Source organism: Strongylocentrotus purpuratus, unplaced genomic scaffold, assembly GCF_000002235.5.
Source record: "Strongylocentrotus purpuratus isolate Spur 01 unplaced genomic scaffold, Spur_5.0 spur5_scaffold_16, whole genome shotgun sequence".
Lineage (NCBI taxonomy): Eukaryota > Metazoa > Echinodermata > Echinoidea > Camarodonta > Strongylocentrotidae > Strongylocentrotus > Strongylocentrotus purpuratus.
The window spans coordinates 34,724,539-34,747,966 of NW_022145601.1; the positions used below are offsets into that span (position 1 = coordinate 34,724,539).

General features: G+C 38.1%; 2 protein-coding genes across 2 annotated transcripts in view; both read left to right on the plus strand.

The window, feature by feature from the left end:
* Window positions 1–1,575: 1,575 nt before the first annotated feature.
* On the plus strand, window positions 1,576–7,408 carry LOC115924758 (glycine-rich cell wall structural protein 1-like). The gene is made up of 2 exons (XM_030987572.1): window positions 1,576–2,235; window positions 7,262–7,408. Exons 1-2 carry the CDS (start codon window positions 1,576–1,578, stop codon window positions 7,406–7,408), a joined length of 807 nt encoding a protein of 268 aa, XP_030843432.1.
* Window positions 7,409–7,940: 532 nt separating this feature from the next.
* LOC584296 (myb-like protein X) overlaps window positions 7,941–23,428 on the plus strand; it is a 79,032-nt gene continuing 63,544 nt past the window's right edge. The window contains exon 1 of the mRNA XM_030987351.1: window positions 7,941–8,146. Coding sequence (XP_030843211.1) covers window positions 8,128–8,146 — 19 coding nt within the window. The 5' untranslated portion in view covers window positions 7,941–8,127. The remainder of the gene's footprint in view (window positions 8,147–23,428) is intronic.

Below are 23,428 nucleotides of genomic sequence, written 5' to 3' on the forward strand. Positions count from 1 at the left end.
AGACTCATTTACAGAGGAAAAAAAACTAACAAGTAACAACAAAAAAAAAAAACGTGGGTTGCTTCTGGGGCCCAGAATCAACCTAAAAAAAATAATGATTTTCTCTAGCGTACATAATACATATAGAGGTCTACAGACTGTTTAACATACATTCATTATGACTCACATCATTCACATGTGAAGAGATCAGATTGGTCGTTTTACTCACTGGTTAAATATCCAACCAAGTAGAAAAAGAGGTTAAAGAAGTACCTGGAAAATTCATAGGAATGCTATAAATTAGATGCAAAGAAACAAAACAATAGAGTTGAGATCACAGATAAACACAGTCAAGCCTAATGAAACATCGAGCTCATGAATTGACGGTCGTAATATTAAGATACATGATGATGTTGTCCAAAATGGCAATGAATTATACAACTGGATTTGAGTTATTTTGTAGAATATGAAGTTGTTTAATTTCGAGGTGTAGAGTTTCATTGATATGCGAATATAATTATATAACTAATTTTGGTCTAGGTTTAAAGGCCCACTGTATTACTTGTAGCTACTTGCTCCCTCTATATAAAAAAAAATGTCCAATCGGAGCCTGTTGGTCCCCCATGATCCTCGTTTTCTTATGTTAAATGAGAGCTGAGTTGATGAGATAGCCACCGGTCAAGTGACCTCGCTGGGTGGTATAATCTGTCCTTTCCACACCGTGAGTACAGACACGCTTAAACGATTAAACTTAGTCCACTGGGTTATGACGAGTCAAAGTCAACCTTCTCATCTCGTATAACTGACTATTGATCTAACTCATTAAAGGCCCACTGCACTACTTGTAGCTACTTGCGCCCTCTTACAACAAACAATGCCTAATCGGTGACCATTGGTCCCCCATGATCCTCTTTTTTTTATGTTAACTGAGAGCTGAGTTGATGAGATAACCACCTGTCCAGTGAACTTGCAGGGCGCTCTAATCCCTCCTGTAAACTATGGCAGATAAGCTTTAAAGCCTCGGTCACAAATGCCATTACGAACTGCTACGAACGCCTTACGAACGATTTTCAGACAATGGAAATTCGGGTAGACAATGGAAAAACAAGGAGATTCGTACGGAATTATCGTTCGTACGAACCTTTGTGACCGTAGCATAAACTCCCACAAAAATCATGTCAACAGAAAACGGATGTCTCGTTATTCATGAAAGGATAACAATAACAGTTTTAAAAAGCTTTACATTTGCTTGATTAGCCTAATGAAAACAATCTAATCACTTTTTAACATTTGATTGTTTTCATACGTCTAATCAATCACAGTCACACCTATAACCATGTGACGTATAAATAACGAAAATGTATGCTTATTGTGAGTGTTTGCTTCATTAATTTATCAAAAACATATTAAAAACCACTTGTACTTTAATACAATGGCTTCTAGGCTGGTTCACAAAAGTACTTGATGTTTAATACAGAGCATGAAATTGTGAATGGTACATTATGGTTGAGGTTGAAGAATACGAGATATATAGTATAATATATTATGAATGCTTTATGGTATGGAAAGTAAGATATGGTGGACCATATGTTGTAGATGTTGTTGTTTTATTGTTGTGTTGTTGTTGATGTTGCTACTGTTGTCGTTGCTGGTGGTGGTGAAGGCAGTGGCGTTAGTGGTTATGTTGGTGATGATTGCAGTGGTGATGGTGGTATTGATGGTGGTAGCGGAGAGGGTGGTGATTGCAGTGGTGATGGTGGTATTTACGGTGGTAGCGGAGAGGGTGGTGATTGCAGTGGTGATGGTGGTATTGACAGTGGTAGCGGAGAGGGTGGTGATTGCAGTGGTGATGGTGGTATTGACGGTGGTAGCGGAAAGGGTGGTGATTGCAGTGGTGATGGTGGTATTGACGGTGGTAGCGGAGAGGGTGGTGATTGCAGTGGTGAAGGTGGTATTGACGGTGGTAGCGGAGAGGGTGGTGATTGCAGTGGTGATGGTGGTATTGACGGTGGTAGCGGAGAGGGTGGTGATTGCAGTGGTGAAGGTGGTATTGACAGTGGTAGCGGAGAGGGTGGTGATTGCAGTGGTGATGGTGGTATTGACGGTGGTAGCGGAGAGGGTGGTGATTGCAGTGGTGATGGTGGTATTGACGGTGGTAGCGGAGAGAGTGGTGATTGCAGTGGTGATGGTGGTATTGATGGTGGTAGTGGAGAGGGTGGAGGTGGTGGTATTGATGTTGGTAGTGATAGGAGGCCCGTAGCTCTGGGGGGGGGGGCACAAATGTCCAAGATCAATTGAACTTTTTAGACCCCTCCCCCGGACGTCGATCAATTACATGTTTGTGCCCCCCCCCCCAAAAAAAAAACAACAACAAACAAACAAACAAACAAACAAAACAAAACAAAAACATCAAACTCTGGCTACGGCCCTGAGTGTTAGTGATGGTGTAAGTGGTGTTGGTGCTGAAGGTGTATATTGGCGATGATTTTATTGTTCGTAGATGGCTGGATGATTTTCGACAGGCAATAATGATGGCGCTATTCACCCCACACAATCCCGCAATATTGATCAGGGGGGAGCGATTTGATCAGAATAATTATGACGATTACTCCTTTTTCAGGGAAGCACAAAACAAAATAATATACGCCATGTGTGAATAGATGCCCCCGCCTCCGCCCCCGTTTTGATTATGTAGACCAGGCGCGGATCCAGGATTTCTTAGGAGGAGGCCCTAATTTGAAATTATACGAGCCAAATATTGGTACGTAATGGTGACCAGCAGTGACGTAATTAGGGGTGGGCGGGTGCAGGGAGGGGCGAGTTTTCCCCTCCCTCCTCCGCGAAGCGCGGAAGCTTTGACATTTTAATAAATTATTAGAGAAAGAAGACGATTCGTTGTACCGTTCCCGAAAATAATCCTCGTCTGAATTATTTTCCCCCCATCCCGCGAGAAGCGCGAAAGCTTTGACATTTCATTAAATCATTAGAGAAAGAAGACGATTCGTTGTACCGTTCTCGACTCTTAATCCTTGTCTAAATTCAGTTTCCCCCTCCCCACCCCCCTACCGCGCGAAGCGCGGAAGCTTCGACGTTTCATTAAATCATTAGAGAAAGAAGACGATTCGTTGTACCGTTCTCGACTCTTAATCCTTGTCTAAATTCAGTACCCCCCCTCTCCCACCCGAAGCGCGGAAGCTTAGACGTCTCATTTTTATTTATTTATTTATTTATTTCTAATCTTTTGACAGGGTAGCCCATTCACCAACAAGTAGTGGTCTTCCATGGGGCCCTGAATGAACATATTTACATCGTTTATAACATTTATACAGAACAGTTACAAAAATATTACTTGTTTGCAAAATAAACATATATCAACCTAGTAAACAGTAATGTCAATAGGAAAATATTAATTAAGTCGCAATTATGTTAATAAGTCATGTAAATATTACAGAACATGCACGTAGTGTATGTACGGCTGAGCCATTCACAAATTACAACTTTGTTTAAACAATCTCTTAAATGAATTGACAGAGGAAGCCGTTCTCAATGAATTATCTAGCTTATTCCATTCAAATATGGAAGAAACAATTGGGCTACACTTATAACAATCAGTGTGAAATCTAAGCACACGTAAACATCCACTGTCTATTTGCCTTGTATGATGCTCTTGTACATCATTAGGATTGATTAAGCCTACCTGAAGGTAAGAAGGTGTTAAGTTATGAACGCATTTATATCATCATAACGCGACTTAACTCAAACCGCTTGTCAAGTGTCATCCATTTTGAACAAATCAGCCGACGGTGTGTCATATGACTTGTTCAATATTATTCTTGCGGTCCTCTTTTGAAATTTTTGCAGCTTAGTTGTATGAGAATGAAATCGGTTCGACCATACAACAGAGCAGCATTCTAATCGTGGCAACACTAGACTGTTATAAAGTAACTTTAAGGATTTTTGAGGCCAAAAACTCTTTGCTCTCTTTATCATGCTAATGTTTTTCTGAGTAAGTTTACTTACGTTTTCGATTTGTTTAGACCATTTCAATTCTTCATCTATCAAAATTCCTAAGCATTTGGTGAATTGAACTCTTAAATTATTATTACTCATTAAATTATTAGAGAAAGAAAAAGATTTGTTGTACCGCTCTCGAAAACATTTTTGTTTCCCCCTAATTACGGTCAGATGAGCATTATTTTGATACCTAATTGTTACAGTGGCAGGTCACTTATTGGCTTGGGGTTCAGGGGCGGAGCCCCGGAATCTCAAGGGTTTTAGGCACTCAATTACGGTCAGATGAGTATCAAGGGGCCCGCCTAAGGGCTCTTGGTTGGGTCCAGGGGGCAGAGCCCCCGGAAGCTCAGGGGTTTTAGGCGTTTAATTACGGTCAGATGAGTATCAAGGGGCCCGCCTAAGGGCTCTTGGTTGGGTCCAGGGGGCAGAGCCCCCGGAAGCTCAGGGGTTTTAGGCGTTTAATTACGGTCAGATGAGCATTTTTGATACCTTATTATTTGTGACACTGTCAGGACACTATTTGGCTTGGGGTCCAGGGGGCAGAGCCCCCAGAAATCAGGGGTTTTATGCATTAAATGACCGTCAGATGAGCATCTAAGGGCCCGCCTTAGGGCCCTAGGTGGAATCCAGGAGGCAGAGCCCTTGGGGGTTTATGCATTTAATCATGGTCAGATGAGCATATTTTGATACCCCATTATAATGTGACACTGGCAGTTAACTATTTTTTCTTTCTCGCTCTCTTTCTTTCTATTTCTCTTTAATATACTTTTTCAAAGAAAGTATGAGGGGCTCGAGGATCCCGATCCCCGCCGTTCCGCGGGACCTGATATGTAGGCATCTCAAGAAGCATTTTCTTGCCTGGCTGTAAATTTAGGAATTAGTCATTTTCCAACTTCTTCCTCTTTTGTCCTTCCCTTGATCTCGTCTTTTTCTTTTTTCTTTCCCTTTCCTTCTTTCTCTTTTATTTTTTTTTATTGGGGGAATGGGGGAAGAGGGGGAGGCAACAGCCTGGGAGGCAAGTCCTTTTGCCCCCCCCCCCCCCTCCGATCTCCTTCTTCCCTCTTTTCTTTTCTTCTTCCTCTTCTCCCCCCCCCCCCCCCCCCCTTCTCTCCCCTTTCCCTTTCCCTTCTTTTCCTTCTCTCTCTCTCCTTTTTTTTTTTTTTTTTTTTTTTTTTGCGGGGGGGGGGGGGGGGGGGAGGTCCGCTCGCCCCCCCCCCCCTGGATCCGCGCCTGATGTAGACTAGATTTCTTCTTTCTCTGTTTGTACGACCATTGACCATACCCCAATGAAATTAGCTACCAACATGATCAAGGTGCATTTTGACCCAATGGTTAATATTGTCAGTACATAGTGTTCTTTACTTTGAAATGTGCGAACGAGGCAGTGACATGTTACATAGTCGGAACAACATAATTATTTAGGGGACTGAAATGTTCTGATCGAATTGCGGATACGGCCTTTACATGCATGTATTGGTTGGATGGTTGGTTTTTTTTTCCGTATAAAAATTCAAATAATACAATAATACAATTTACAAATATAATACAAATCAAGAATTAAAAAACGGCTGGAATGCTCTATTCAGAGCCATTAACAAAATGGCTCTGTTCTTCCTATAGGTCCAGACAACCTCCCTAAGCTTTCTTTCCGTTGATCCTCTCCATTCACAAAGACTTCGTGGGATGCCGGCCTTGATTTTAGTTGATAAATAACAAGATTTCAACTGATTTCTTTAAAAAGACAACTGTTGAAGGGTAGGCCATATCGTCACATAATGGGTTGTGAATAATCGTGTATGGTGATTTCATAAATCATTAGAAAGATTGTCCCTATTTTGAGACGACCCTCATATCTAAGAACATACTGAATAATTATACTGATTCAATCTATATCTTTATCTTTCGGGACTGTCTGTGTACTTTCCTATTTATATTTATCAATTTGTTGTATATACTCCTTAACAAAACAAAACAAACAAATAAAACAAAACAGAACGAGGAAACGATAAAAATCCAAAAAGCACAGACAACAACAACAAGAGAAAAACTTGTACACAAAATTATATTGAGAGCAAAAAGGTTACCCAAAACATTTCATAATATATTAAGGTTTGCAGCTAAGGAACTAAAAAAAAGAGATAAGCAAGAAAATGGGAAAGAAAGAAAAGAAGAACGCAATGAAAAAAAAAAAAATAATAGAATTTAAACAAGGAAGGAAGAGGGAGGGGTGGGGGTGAAACCAAAAAAAAGTATATAGTTTAAAGGTACTATGTCCTTTTTGCAGCCAACCTCAAATTCTGTAGAACTTTGCAGGAATTATGAATATGTCATGTATGTCCTATCTGTGAAATTTAAACGTTAGCAGTGTCCTCATATTCAAATTATGCAAGGAAACCCGTTTACCTGCTAGACTTCACTGTCAGACACTATAATTGAGTGACTGACTGGCTTTTTTTTCTTCTTTGGTAATAACATACATGAAAAGAGTTGTAAAGGGTACATGAGCATTTGTCTACATCAATAACCCACTTCTTGTGATGGCCAAGATTAAACTGATTGAATCTTTGCGCAGCATAAAACGTATGACCATTCGGTACAATTGTCTGAAAATCAAGACTATTACTTTTGGACTCTATAGCCCTAAAGTCGATTTGACAACTAATAGTCGTTATTTTCCCACTTGAAGACATTTTCAAGCTCCACCTTTTTTTAGGGAAGTTCTAAATTAGTATTATCTTTCAAATGCAGTTGGAATTTAACTTTTTCATTTTTTTGGCCTGCAAATGGGACATAGTACCTTTAAAGAATATCCCAAGCGAAGGTAAATCCAAAATATTAATTCAATGAACAAAATCATTAACAAATAATATAATAATAAAATATTACATTTATTAAGCGCTTAATACAATGTTTCTAAGCGCTTAACAAACATACAAAGTAATGTTAATCTACGCAAATATTGTACATGAAACATAATTATAATAACAATTTTATAATAAAGAGGTCTTTTTCAAGCCTGAATGAAAAAGGATGGATTATGCTCTACAAGACAGTGGCGGATCCACGGGGGGGGGGGGGGGGGAGGGGGCGCCCCCCCCCCCTTGAGAAAAAAAATAATATAAAATCACGTGGTTTTTACCTTTTTGGGGGGTTGCAAAAAAAAAATTGGGCCCCCTCCCCTAAGAAATCCTGGATCCGAGCCTGCTACAAGACCATTATCCGGCGTACTCTTAAATATTGTAACTTGGTTTGGTGTCCCATGTTCAAGAAAGACGAACATTTACCGGAAAAGGTGCAGCAAAGAGCTACCCGTCGTCAACTCGCACATCTTCGTCACCTAGAATACCATGAGAGATTGAAAGCCCTCGGACTAGAGCAAGTTAGAGACAATCATTTAACGAAGACAGAGAGCTGAGATGATTCAAATCTTTAAGATTATGACAGGAATTGACCGGGTGGATATCAACACATTTTTTCAACTAGTCCACGAATCCAAAACCAGAGGCCACAGTATAAAAATGATGAATCCAAAATGTGACTCTGTGCTTCGTCAAAATTTCTTCTCTATGCGAAGTTGCAACAACTGGAATTCCTTACCAGACTCGGCAGTCAGTGCAACAAGTGTAAACCAGTTCAAATCCATCCTTGGGAAATATTGGTACAGCCACCCCCTTAAGTACAGTCCATACCAGAGAGATAGCATTACCTATTATAGAGGGGCAAATAGTAAACATCAAAGTTAGTAGAATAACATAATTAATCTTTACATAGCGCTTTATAAATTAATGTGATTACATTAAATTACTCTCGAAGGTTTATAAAGTTGGGGACTCGCGTATTCCGAATGGTAAATTACATAACAAATTATATTGAACAAGAAAGCAAAATCATATGTGCCGCCCTCTCACCTCAAATACATTATAATTCTACCACCTGCTTGCATTCACTTGCTACCTTCGAGGTGCGATTGAAATCAAAGCTGTTTACGTTTTGCCTGCTGAACCGGGATAGTTACGTACCTCTCATTGGAACTATCAACTTTCTAAACAACTGCTTCTTTGGAAGCCATTTGGCGTTTTTTCGGAACTCTGTGACTTTCTTCATGATTAGCGTCACGATCGTTGACAGGCCTTAATGATGGAGAAGATAGAGGGTAAGTGATTATAGATGAGGTTTCAGTGAAGCTAGTTCAAAGGACCGGATATATACCAGTGGGAGGGCGGGCCGGTGGATAGGGCGTAGTGGTGGTGGTGGGACGGCTAGTGTAGGGGGCGCCCGATCTACTGGTTGTGGTGGCCGTCATACTGGCGGCTTTTATGTACTCGTTTCTTTACATAGTGAAGAACACTATTGTTTACCTACTGCAAATAGCGATTGCAAGGAAATGAAATACCGCGAGGGATGTTCGTCAAGAATGATAAACACATGACAATTAACTAAAACCAGTGGAAATGTAATTAATTGGTATAGCATAGATCTTCAGTTCATGAAAAGCTAGCTGCATACCCCTTATAAGTTAGAAGATTAATAATAGAAGAAGAAAAATGCAATGTAATTTGAAATTGTATAACTGTAATAGGCCTCCTAGTACTGTTGTCCAATTCATAACTGGGCTTTAAAAAAGAAATGACACAAGTTAGTCCAAGTCATTAATCATCGTAATTGTAATTGAATCCAGCAATACATTGTACAATGTACTGTAAGTAAGGAGATCATACATGTGGGCCATGGGATACAATGTAGTTTCACTTCTCTTGTACCTTTCCTTTTTGTTACACGACTTCATAGAAATGCTGTGTAGCGGTGAAAACAGGCCATTTGAGGTAGTCTGGTATTTCATTAAACTGTTGTCAGTCTGGTGTTAGTCTCAGTGTGACTTGGTTTTTAAGAAGAGACATGAGGAATTAATATGAAGACTGTCGATACTTCATAATTATGCAGAGAGAGAGAGAGAAAGATTATTATACTGGATTTACACAAAAGGGTTCATTTGTTCTATACAACTGCCAGGCTGCTAGACTTTTACCCCAGGGTGAATGAAGGTGACCTTATTTTGTAAAGTTCAAACTTCAACACTAAACCCCTGTTCCATTGAAATCGAGCCAACTGCAGTCAATTCAAAGGGATTGCACTGCATGGCCTTGCTGGAAAGGCAGTTATTACATGTATATAATGGCAGACTGAAACAAATATGTTTAGATCACTTGAGCTCAAGCAATTTTTTGATTGATTCAATATATCAGATTTTAGTAACTGTCATGTTACATGTTGTTCAGATACAATGTATGTTTGTGTATGTAATATCCTCAAAAAGATGTCAAGCTTTCAAATGAAGGTGGATTACACATGATGTACTCCAATACATATCTTTGTCACCAATTGGCATGAACATGTATTATGAATAGAGGAAGAAAGTTTGTGAAGATAAACTAACATACTACCCCCAGGCCCCACACTCTCCAGGCTCCATGTGTCTTTGATAAGCTTGTTACCTCATTATGAAACGTGACAGACTGAAGGAAGCCTTTGGTTGGATCTTGATAGGACAATACAAACATCCATGTCTGGCAAGTCTAGTACTCCATCTTCAAGCTAGTAGAGGCCGGGTTTGTTCAGTCATATTCCTGAGTTTCTTATTATTTTGGAGAATTTGTACGCAGGTCACTCTGGCTAAAATTGTAGAGGAGGAATTGTGTGAACACTTTTTCTTCTATTGTCATCAAAGAAAATGCAATCAATACTTTCTTAATTATACACATAAGTACAGCCAGCACTGCCGCAGCAGGTTACAGGTTTGCCTAAAATCTGGCTCATTGCCTAAACCACGGACAGTGACAACATGAGTAAGAATGTTGCATGTTAACATCAGCGGAAAAGCATCGGTGGGTGTTGCAGTTGACATTCCATTGCCTTTTGTTTTAGGCTTGCCAAATCACAGAGAAACAGGCAAGCAACCAAAACTTACCAAATAAAGTGCACTGAACTATCTCTAATTCTCCTGTTGGGAAATGTTAATATAATGGTCTTTTTGTGTTATATTTCTCTTGAATATGATGTTATTTCAAGTAATTATTCTTTAAACTTAAAGATTATTATGTACACAGACATGTATATTGCAAGAAATCATGCTGTGGTATTTCCTGGATTCATCTTTCAATATAATTATCCAACTGTTTAAAATGCACTTTTACAATCAGTGCAAATTGCATTCAGCTTAAATGGAAAGTAATATAGGGAAATGAGTTACACACTACCTACATGTACATGTTTTTTAAAATATGTGAAATGTATATTGTTAAAGGGCAATCCAATCCTTGGATTGGGAGGCAAACTTGCAAGATACGTCCCAGAGTTGCCGACTTTCTTATTCTTAATAGAATATCGCTCAAACTTTCACTTATCTTTTTTTCTCACATTTCCTGCTTTTATTAAAACCAACTTAATATCAGAGCGGATTACTCTTTAGTAGTGAAATAATGGTCATTTTGCACTCAGTTGAGCAGAAAATACTTCACTACACCAAGGTAACAAACCAACAATGTGTGATATAGCTATGAAACTAAACTACACTTGAAGTAAGTATGATGTGTAACTCATTGATTTCTTCTTTTATTTTGTGGGGATTAGAGGATCAGGGGTCACAAGAAAAAACACAATTAAGGTGGCTGATATGGCAGACTTCAGATGACACAGTATCACTCACAGCACTGTATTCTTTTCTCTTAAAAAGAGGTAGATAAACTGTGGTTTTATGGGCTGTTTAGTGGACTTTTTAGCAACTCGACATTATCCCCAAGCGTTCATATGATCAGCTCTTCAACCATCTGTGAGATAGTTGCTGGTGCCTTGACACAATGTACAAATCAAGCCCCTCAAAGAAGTGGATCCACTGACATGCATTGAGATCTATGTACATCTATAGTGTAGAATGGATTGCACGGCAATCCACCAAGTAATATGATACCCCTTTCAAACTGGCCTGATTTTTGTTGGATGGTAACTTCAATCCCATCCTGCTGAAGACATTACCAATTTGACTGTCAACCATTTCCGCATCTTGCAGGCATTGTTCTTCTTTGGCAGGAGATGGACAGGTTCATTGAAGGCACGTTGCCCCAGATACCAAAGACATTTCAAGAGTACCGGTATTATAATTCTTACCTGGTCTAGCAAACATGGGTAGGAGAAGAGATGAAATGCCCTGTTGAAGAATGAGTGTAATGATTCATACTTTTCCAGAGGCTATGATTATAAATGAGATGTAATAATCAGCTGGCTACCAGTATACTGTAGAGCAGTCAATGTCAATGACAGTACTTAACAGCTAGCCTTCTGCAAGTACTGGTAATAATAATAATACTATTCTGCTTTTATATAGCGCCCAATACATTGATACGATGATGTGCCTAAGTTCTTTACATATTATTACCCTGGTCATCGGATTCAGGCTTACTCCTAAGAGCAGTTTGTATGGTCAATGATAGTAACTAACAGCCTTCTTGCAAGTAGCCAATGAATTTTAGGCTTTATCTACTGTGCTGGACTACAGTACATTAAGTTATAAATTAGACATTGGTGGTGGTGGTGGTGGTTATTTTACCTGACTGCTAAGAAAGCATAAATGCTTGTAAGTAAGCAACCAGATGGCCAACGGCTTTAGGTCCTCTCCGAGGGACCTGGTAATGAGGATTAATGCCTTACCAAAGGGCACTAGCGCATCGACTTGGTTTCGAACCCTGGTCACTGGATTACGAGACCACTGCTCTACCGACTGAGCTATCGCGCCTTCAATTATAGTAGAGCCCTCCAATATTTGCCTATGAACTATATTTTTTAATGATTTTAAACTTCAAAATGAACTTAAAGGTAATACAAAGTGTTGGGAAATTTGGGAAACTGGGTGGATACTGATTCTTTATAATTTTGATATATTTGGATGCCCCTGTGGATGTATTATAAGCACTAGAAAATTTAGCCCCTAAAACACTTCTGCTTTCGAGGAAAATTGACTACAAAAATTTACCGGTGCTCCCGGTAAATTTTGATAAATTTTAAATAGCGCCCACGGCCGTACAATGGCAACTACGACCATGAAAATCTCAGAATATGTAGTTCTGATATGTAATTTCCGAACGGGAATAGAAAATCGGTCGATTTTAGTCAAGAAGGATTGTTTATAGCTGAATTAATATTTTGACCTTGAGAGGGAGCTATACATCATAAAAGTTTATTATTCACAATTTCATAACTTTAGACTCAATTTCAACCGCGACAACCATCACTGAATATCGTAGGATCGCATATGCTTCCAAACCAAATTCATGACCCCATACCAAAACTTTGTATTACCTTCAACAATAAACCTAAATGGATATTTACCGGTCACTTGTAAGGTGTAATGTCAAAATTATTATAAATTTTGCCGTGGCATACACGTATGTATGTAGGCCTACAGAAATGAATGATGTAGCATAATGAAAACAATATCAAATGACATACTTCTCTATTTTTCCCTGAAGTGTGCGTGCATGTGATATGTTTCATCAGTATTTTTTAGCTGGCTGTCAAGCTCAGATACATGCCAAGCACAGAGGTGAATCAGCCTTGAACTATCCATGTATTTGGCATAAAACATTCTCTATAACAATGCAGATTTCTATAGAGCTTCATGTATTATGTAACATAATTTTATATTGAAAAGATCTTGCTGTTCTTCTTGATAATGGAGTTTTATTCTACTCAGTGAGCATTATATTCAATGGACTGATTTGACTCTGTTTAAAAAAAAAAAAATTTATCTTTAAAGGTAAAGACCAGTATTGGAAACGCCCCAATTTCAAAAAATGAAATGGAAGCTCTTAATTACCAATCATGTGAAAGAATATGTTTTGACTAATACATGATGATAACAATTTTGCCGGGAAACCGCCTACTAATTGATATATTTGGTAAATTAGTTTATCTATTGGTCTGTAAGAGATAAATGCACGTGTGCGTAGTCCCATATACATCTTTCTGTGTACAGTGCTTGTAACTTTACAAAGACTGAGCCAAATTTCTTGAGGATTCCAAAATCTTGCAGTACACACCAATACTTATATGCTAGATGATCAACCTTTTCTGATCGATTCCACAACGTTTCTTAGACAATGCAATTGCATGACCATAACTGGTCGTTATCTTATACTCTAACAGTGGCTTTGAGTTTGAGGCGTGCCTGCAAATGACAGTGAAATGTAGTACATGTATCAAGGTGTATCAAATATTTGTTGTTGTCAATAAATCAAAATTTTTAGATTAAATTCTTGAGGAATATAATAATAATGATAATAATAATAAAACTCTTTTAAAGTCCACTCCAAATACTGGAAGAACTTTTAAAAAAACACCTCCATAAATATCAGGCAAACGTAAAGGCCTGGGAGTTCCAAATATAAACTGACCCAAGTAAATACACGACTATAGTTTATAGTTTTGACAGGAATGGTATAAACTGACAACTACATTGTACACATACTTTCCCAGTTTCCCTTCTACATTGTATCTCCACACCACCCCCTGCCCCCTGCCCCCCTGCCCCCCTGCCCCCCTGCTCCCCTGCCCCCCCTGCTCCCTGTCAGCATGTCCACACACAATTTTTGTTATATACCAAAACTCTATAACGAACGTTGTATAAAGAACAATTGAAAAGCCTATTCTTCTAGGGTTAGTCCATGCAGTCCATCTGTATTCCTCCCCACCCCTGCAAACCAAGTAACATACAATCAATAGGGAAGTAATACAAGCCAAATAGGAAGGAAGTAGGTAATTCAGTCAAGTGCTATCCATTAATACTGTTTTCACACTGGCAATATTTTGCTTAACCCCGTACTATAGGTGGGGTTAAGGGGGGGTCTTAGCCCCACCTATAGCATGGGGTTAAGCCTATTCCACTTTCTGTTCAGACTGGTTTTTACCAAAGTGGGCTAAAGTTGGCTAACCCCACCTATAGTACGGGGTTAACTAACCCTGCAAAATAGCAGGGCTAACTCCGCGATTGTGGTGCCAACTCCTGCTAACCCCGCAATTGCGGTGCTAAGCAAATGAATGAGAACAGAAACAAAAAATAGTCCGGTACTACGCAATGGAGCGTATCACAGGTGGCCAGATGCGAAGTATGTCCAATCATAACATACGCGATATCCGGGGTTAACGAAATGCAGTGAGAACAGCGGGAATTTTCTTATTCCGGAATAGGCGCTAGTACGGGACTAAAAACAGCGTGTGTGAAAAGCCAAAAAAATAGTCCGGGGTTAAGGATAGTACGGGGCTAAGCAAAGTACGGGGTTAAGCAAAACCAGTGTGAAAAGAGTATTAGAGTAGTATCAGGGCTATACCCCTAGATTATTACTAAACAACTCTATCACCAAGCCCTTGATTTCTGTCAGAATAAAAACAAACCTCTGCTGGGAATCAAGTTAACCCATTGAATGTTATACAGTAGGCTTGTGGGTGCACCATGTGAGAGACAGGGAGGATTGAATGTTAGAGCTGAGTGGTCCTTGTGGTTAGTTAAGCTTATATGAGAATGAGAGAATTTAGAAGTCAAAAGATTGATTGACTATTGGATGAATAAAAGTGTGAATATTGATAGGAATTTAATTTAGAGTCTGGTCAGGAAATATATACATGTACATGTAGTAATGAAGCATGAAATTGCTTTTGAAATTCATACCATTTATAATATACCAATGATCTGGAATAATGAATCCTAAAAGAGAGGTGTTTACTTTCTTTATTTTAATGATTAGAATTTAATGTGACACATACATATTGGGCTTGGTACTCAAAAGGTTAACATACATAATCCCATTCTTTCCTTGAATTTCTGAAATTAATCCATTTAACAATATTGTTTTATGGTTGACCTGTACTCTACTAATTATGCCTATTTTTTATTGTTCAGCTTTTATGGGCATTAATTCAGTCAGACATTATGATGGGAGGCCTTGGCCTTGTAATTCCCTACATACAGCCCAGGATATAGAGTTCATATCGGAGTAGAAATATAAAAGATAAGAATGTCAATGCCTCTACCTGTGAACTGTCTTAAAATAGTTGGTCATTAATCATATTGTTATGTAATGGGGAGAGCCTGTACTACAATATATTGTATACACTGTATTACTGCTTGCGTTCCAGCTCAAATTGATCCAAGGGCATTGTTTTGCTGTTAGATGTTGTAGAGGAGCCTTGATCATTCATTGAAGGTGCTGCAAAGACTATGGAAATATATGTATATCAACAAAATGTTTTTTAGTGAGACAATTTTCCATCAAACATTTTGAGACAAACTTTACTCCATATGACATAATAACTTTACAATTTTGTGAACCCATTGCACTTTCAAGAAGAAAGCACTATGAACATGACTGACAAAGCAAGCGGACATACAGCTCCTCAGGTAGACAAAAGAACATCCCTTCACTGCTATTACTGGTATGTAAAAATGTGTAGAACAGGTGTCACATGCAATGTATTCACCTTTTTACATAATGGCAGTGAAGGGATGTTCCTTTGTCTACCTGACGAACTGTATATTTTGTCCGCTTTCTTTGTCTGTCATGTTCGTAGTGAAGGCAAGTTTTTCTTAGATTGATGAATTGTAAAACTATGGCATCCAAGTACCAACAACGCTACTTACAAGCTTGGAATGTGCTAGTTATGGAAATGAACATGATCTAAAGTCTGGGGTCTATTCCAATGCATGTGCACTCAGGTTTGTGACATTCCATGATCGGATCTCATGTTTCCTTTCTTTGCTGATACCCAATCACATCTTACTTAGATTGACTTACAAGCCATATGCAGATGGTACGTGCTGCTCACATTACCACCGCTGAAATCATTCTTCAAGGCTCTACCCTCTTCATATTATCAATTACCAGTGGTCATGAACAAAGCTTCATTGATTTGTTGTTACAGTTTCTTCTGTAATCATCAGGGCATAGTTTGCATTTATCCTATAAATCATCCATTATCAAGCTTATTTCTTTCTTTGTAATACAATTACAGAAACAAACTTAGAATGAAGGAGCAAGAAAATTAATTGATTTCACGTTTAATGATTAACATTTAAACTGCAATTATGAGAGGGAAATGATTTGTTTATCATGGTGTACAGTAACCTCTAAGGCTAGCTCATGGTTTTGAAATTCAAAGACATCCTCATACATGTACAGTGCGGATGCACTCATGTGGTTTCGAAAGCTTGAGGTTTCTCGATGATTAAAACAAACTTTAACGATGTATGGGCCGTTGCTTGGAGCTACATTTTGTACATGTACATGTAGCTATTCATTGTTGGCTGATATTTGCATCGCAGCTATCTTAATGCTGCATGTCTACTGCATGAACGACTGTTCTGCTCAGTAGGTATTCAATGAGGCTTGGCACAAAATGTCATTCTTACTTGAAGGTTAATGAAAGAGAAGATAATTAATTTTATCTTCAGAACAGGGAAAGAGGTCTTAACTTTGGCAGCATACCACATAAAAATTGAATGAATACGGAAATTGTACAAAATGGGTTTCCGGGAAGGATAATGACGTCGCCTGGCTGGCAGAAGGGCGTTAGCTCAAATTTCAGGTAAAAAATGAAGCGTTAAGCAGAAGGGCGTTAGCACTAAATCGCCTCAAACTTTGATAAAACTGACATATTTCCTTTTAAAAATTGTGACCGTGTTCTACTATAATATTTCTATTAGTCTTTTAAGTTTTAAACCAATTTTTGGGATGGAAAGCAGTATAAATATTAACAAATCTTTAAATGCGAATAATTTGAAAAGTAGTTTTCAAGTCGCTAACGCCCTGTACTGGTTAGTAGATTCAATGTGATTTATAATGGCATACACTGCAATTACATGGTACTATATTATTCTTTGAGAAAATAAAGAGTTTGATTGTTTAACTTGGTTGGCATGTCGATAGTAACTGAAGTCACATTCACAGTTATTTGATATTTTTAATTGCTCTCACTTCTATTATGTCAAAACGATTAACCCATTCCTTACAGGATTTGGATGAGACTTTGTAAAATATCCTCCTTGCTTGTATCAAGCATATGGGGATAAGATAATTCAGTAGCCATCGGATTAAACGCATTGGTAACCTTTCAAATTCTAAATTCAATTCAAATTTATTCATGTTTCCAACAAAACATTACACATCAATTATAAGGTATAAGGTGAAAAAAGCCCACCACACACTATACCATCTGACTATGATCTTAAAGGTAAAGACCAGTATTGGAAACGCCCCAATTTCAAAAAATGAAATGGAAGCTCTTAAATGTATTACCAATCATGTGAAAGAATATGTTTTGACTAATTCATGATGATAACAATTTTGCCGGGAAACCGCCTACTAATTGATATATTTGGTAAATTAGTTTATCTACATGGTCTGTGAGAGATAAACGCACGTGTCGCGCTCCTGTGCGTATAGTCCCATATACATCTTTCTGTGTACAGTGCTTGTAACTTTATGAAGACTTGGCCAAATTTCTTAGCATTTTGATGATTCCAGAACCTTGCAATACACACCAATTCTTATATGCTAGATGATCAACCTTTTCTGATCGATTCCACAACGTTTCTTTCACAATGCAATCGCATGACCATAACTGGTTTTTACCTTTAACAACTTTGATGGGAATTAAAAAGGATAAAGAAAAAGATGGTTCTTGGTTGGATGGTGGGGATGTGGGGGGGGGGGGTGGGGGTGGAGGTGCTACAAATCTTCTGTTTACACATCTACACTGTATATTCTTTTTGGTTATCATATTTCGTATCATATTTAAGGTTTGAAAAAATATATATAGTTACAGGAAGGAAACAGATAAAAAAATACCTGTAGGCCTATATCTCATAGATGATTCTGTAATTATACAAGATACATGTAGGCACCAGATGCATGTACAATTATGTTGCATGCTTTGAAATCAATAATCATGTACAATTATGGAACGTGATAGAAATTTCCTTTAAGTACGTGATTGTATACACTGCTTCCACTTTATTCTGAAATAGTTGCATATCTAGATCAAGGTTCCCATGATTTCATTCTTGATTCACACGCAATAACTGTATGCAGATAGGGACATTCAAACCCAGAAATGAGAGTTGTGATGCTGGGAAAACTAGACAAATCAGAAACAAACACTTGAAATGAAAATCATACATGTACGATACATACAGTACTGATCAAATGAATTGACATGTACCTCAAATAGTTGAGATAGCAGAAGTATTAATAAACAAGATAACGATAAGGTTTGTTTTAAACAACAGAGAATGATCTAGTAGTAATGTAACATAAATAAACCATAACACAATAGATAATGAGAAACACATTATATTTAACATACATCTTCATCTATTCCAGGGAAAATTTTGCTGCTCTCTTTTCATTTGTATTTCAGCAGGTATTAAACTTGAGCAATGTGCATGTACATGTTACAGGGATGACATTGAGATTCCTGCATCGACTGGCAGATTTCTGCTGGTTTCGAGATTTCAAGACGAAAACAAAAAACAGGGGGAAATTTTTTTCTCCGATTATCGTTCATTTTACATCTAGCATTGACCTCGCTAGATTAACAGCATTTTTCTCTCATCTGAACAATGTTATGGAGTCCTTATTTATAAGCAAGATTGGGGGGGGGGGGGAACAAATATAGAAATTCTCAAATTTAGAATTAAATGCAAGGAAAACTTCTCCTTTCACATAACTATATTCTAATTTTTTCCACGTAAAGGAGGTACGGCCCCCTTTAACCTCTGGAGTGGGTCCCTTGACCCCTACCAGGGGCATTGCCCTCGTACCCCAATTTAATCTTCCCATTTTGGGGGAATTTCCCTGTCACATCCCTGATGTAAGGCACTCTGGCACTGCAAAGAAAGTGAGAAACATTTGCAGATCTGACCTTCAATGCTTTTGTTCATTTATTTGCTAAATTCAGAACTATGTTGACTCTTCTTGAATACTGTTCCAAAAATTGTGCACGCTTGAAATGAAGTGTTCAATGGGCATAGTACTAAGTAAGGGGGTACCTGTAGTAGGATGTGTGTGGGAAGCCAGAAAACTCTATTTGAATACATGTGCAGATGTTGTGGTATAGTGGTCCATTTACTTGACTCTAAATCCAAGGGGTGAGGGTTTGAATCTCAGCATGGTACTAATGTCCTTTGACAAGACATTAATCGCATTTGCCACTCTACCACCAGGTGTTAAATGGGTACACGGTAGGATTTGAAAATCTTTACTATAGGTTGCTCAGCATTATGAGTGTCTGTAAAATATTGCGCCCATGGTTGGAATGCTTCCAGAAGTGTGGGAAAGTCATGATGACTTGGGTAATAATGTGGATCTGTAAGTCTTTAGAGACATCATCCATGTATTTAGCATTGTGTAAACCCAGAATCTTCTTCTTCTTCTTCTTCTTCTTCTTCTTCTTCTCATCATTGTTATTATTATTATTATATTCTTGTGAACGTTGTACATGTACACTAATCATGGCTAGAATGGATTCGAGGAAGAAAATGTTCAAATGAAAAATATTGATATGAAACTAATCCTAGATACGGATGTTTGTTGAGTTTTTAATTATTAAAGAGAAGGTTGAGTTCTGGGAAGAGGTGAAAAATAATTTGTGAGCATTATCATTCTTATTATGCAAGTGTGGAAGAACATCAGATAAGACATGTTCCCTGAAAAGCATGGCTCTTCAAATGCCTTTATATTCTAAATATGTCATATACATCGTAAAAATTGGGGGGTAGGATTTTTACATCACGTGTTCGTGTAGTCCCATATACATCTTTCTGTGTACAGTGTTTGTAACTTTACCAAGACTTGGCCAAATTTCTTATCATTTTGATGATTCCAGAACCTTGCAATACACACAAATTGAAATTCTTATGTGCTAGATGATCAACCTTTTCTGGTCGATTCCACACCGTTTCTTCCACAATGCAATCGCATGACCAGAACTCAACTTCATCTTTAAGTAGGAAAGCACTTTTAACCACTTTATATAGATAGATCCACAATAGAACTTATCAACTTTAATGTTTCAGTTGTGGTATCGTAGGGCCATTGAGTTTGTATTTCAGAATCTATTTACTTGGAAAACTTCATTCACAAAGTACATCAGTATTTGTTTAGGTGTAATTACAAATATATTATGAAGAATTGTATAAGAAGATACTTGGAAACAGTATAAGCAAGTTTGCATACCCCATGCTAGTTTGCATGCCCCATGCAAGTTTGAGAGTCACAGTACTTTGATGAATAGTGGCACTCAGAAATGAGTAGTTGGTTTCAAAGAAATTATCATTTTCAGTCATAACTTGTTTCACAGCAAAATCACATCATACTCTGTGATTATTGAAAGGCAATCTTACATGTATCTTTGCAATATTGACCACACATTGAGTGCAGAAAACAAGAAAAAGGCTAAAAATATAGTGGTTAATATAATACCAGTGGCTTTTGCAGGGGATGCATGGCGAGTGCCGGGGGGGAGGGGTGTTCACCCCTTTTTTGCCTCCTGAAAAAAAGCAGGAAAAAAGGTACGAAATATTCACATTAAATGTTCAGTTAACGCATTCAGAAATGCCTCAGAATGTACCATAAAGCATCCAGAATGTAGGACAACCCATGCCCTAACTAACTTAAGGTCCCCGGACCCCACGCCGTAAAGGCTTCACGCTCGCAATTTCGTTCATTTCCTGCCCCTCTTTTGGAAAATCTTGGATCCGCCCCTGAATAGCATCTGTTTTGATGATGCCTTTCAGGCTCTATAAAGTAGATGAATATCCATTCTAGAAAGTGTTTTAGAGACTTCAGAGTTTAGAGAAATTTCTATTGAAAATGCTGGTGCTTGTTTCATGAAACCATAATATTACAATATTGGAGGGGAAAGGGGCACAGTGGATGTTAGAAACAAAATAGCTTAAAGGTAATACAAAGTTTTGGGAAATTTGGAAAATTTGGTGGATAGTGAATCTTTACAATTTTGATATATTTGGATGACCCTGTGGATGTATTATAAGTACTAAAAAAAATAGCCCCTAAAACACTTCTGTTTTCGAGAAAAATTAAATATAAAAATTTACCGGTGCTCCCGGTAAATTTTGATAAATTTTAAATAGCGCCTATGGCCGTACAATGGTAGCTGCGACCATGAAAATCTCAGAATACGTAGTTGTGATATATAATTTCCAAATGGGAATAGCTAATCAGTTTATTTTAGTCAAGAAATATTGTTTCATAGCTACATGTAAATTAATATCTTGACCTTGAGAGGGAGCTATACAACAAAAGAAGTTTATTATTTACAATTTAATAACTTTAGACTCGATTTCAACCGCGACAACCATCAATGAATATTGAAAGGAACGCATACGCTTCCAATATGTTAATTTAAACCAAATTCATGACCCCATACCAAAACTTTGTATTACCTTTAAGTTTGTGTATGTGCTGAATTAGGGTAATAACGTCTAGATGTAGAGTTGTTGTAGTCGAACGGTTTAAGCACTTGGCTTGAAATGCAAAGGCCATGGGTTTGATCCTCGACACTGGCACCCACAGCGTTTGGCAAAACATTCATATATTTGCCACTCCATACCCAGGAGAGAAATAGGGACCTGGTATCCAGGTGACAAAAGCCTTTCTCTCAGGCATATAGCCAGAGTTTGATGGTTTTTTTTTTTTTGGGGGGGGGGGGGGCACATACATGTACATGTAATCGATCAATGTCCAAAAAAAGGGGTCTGAAAAAGTTCAACCGATCCCCCCCCCCCCGTGCCCCCATGGCTACGTGCCTGCTTTGTGTTAGTAATTGCTATAACAGTGTATGCCCTCATGGTGACCATTTATAAGGTAGGAATGCTCCCCAGGGAGGGGAGAATGTGAACGTTGTGCGTGAATGAATCTGATGACTGGGGTAATTTCTTAGAGAAGGTATTTCTAATGAAGCACTAAAATTATAATCCACAATATTATTATTAATAGTATTATTATTAATAGTATTATTATTATTTAGTGTTATACTCCTTTATTATTATTTTGTTTACCCTGAAAGGAATTTTCTTTCCACCAACATATACATTGTAGGTTCACTATGCAAGTGTTAAATGTATCATACATGTAGCCTGTATAGTAGAATCAGTGTTCTCTTCTGAGTACCAGTATACTTCTATCTTGGGGTGCGTTTATCGTGTCTTGCCACTAGATATGCACATATCGAACCCCACTATTGAACCCCACTATCGAACCCCACCATACGAAAGTGATTTTCGGGATGTCGTGTTTATCGTCTCTTCATGATTCAAAATAAAGGCCTTGTCTCTGCGCAGCTGCTTTGCGCCGTTCGACCCGGGAAGCAGACAGTTTCTCGGAGGTCAACTACACACACATGCTTGTACACAACACATGGCGCGCGCTAGCCTCCAAAACGGAAATTAACCTGGGAAGGTCCGATTTGTATGTGGGGTTCAAAACAGCTTTGCGTTTATCATCTCTCAGAAACGTGATTCTGGCTGTATGTCACATTCAAAACACACCTTTTTGCGTCTTTTGATATGCCCATATCTAAAGACGTTTAAAAAAGGCTTTGCATTTATCACCTTCAAAATTTGTCTGAAAGACGTTTGAGGAACCTGATTCTAGGCAAAATTTTGGTCAATAAACGCACCCTTTGTTGTGTGATTAGTGAAGGGTTGGCAAATATGGCTATGGATGTATTCACAATCCCAAGACTATTGTATTCATACTGCCTGGATAAAAAGAATGAGGAACTTTACAGAGTATTTAAAGTTCATTTTTATTGGTGATCTGAACAAAAAATAGACTTAATACACAAACATACTTGTACTGTACATGAAAATAGAAAATTAATACCAAATGTACTTTAGATATCGTTGGCTATTGGAGGAAGTTTAGCAGGTTTTAAAAACATTTTGTATGCTTGATCAGTTGTGCAAACTTTTCGAGGCTGATACTGTTTGAATCCATTGTATTAAAGGTATTACAAAGTTTTGGGAAATTTTGAAAATTGAGTGGATAGTGAAACTTTACAATTTCGATATATTTGGATGCCCCTGTGGATGTATTATAAGCACTAAAAAAAAATAGCCCCTAAAGCACTTCTGTTTTCAAGAAAAATTGAATATAAAAATTTACCGGTGCTCCCGGTAAATTTTGATAAATTTCAAATAGCGTCTATGGCCGTACAATCGTAGCTACGACCATGAAAATCTCAGAATATGTAGTTGGGATATATAATTTCCAAACGAAAATAGCTAATCGGTCGATTTCAGTCAAGAAACATTGTTTCATAGCTAAATTAATATTTTGACCTTGAGACGGAGCTATACAACATAAAGAGT

What these genes read in the sequence shown, in the direction of transcription:
- LOC115924758 (XM_030987572.1), top strand. Translation starts at nt 1,576, where the DNA reads ATGTTGTTGTTTTATTGTTGTGTTGTTGTTGATGTTGCTACTGTTGTC. An exon ending in TTGGTAGTGATAGGAGGCCC is followed by an intron (nt 2,236 to 7,261) that starts GTAGCTCTGGGG and finishes CCCATGTTCAAG; the next exon opens with AAAGACGAACATTTACCGGA.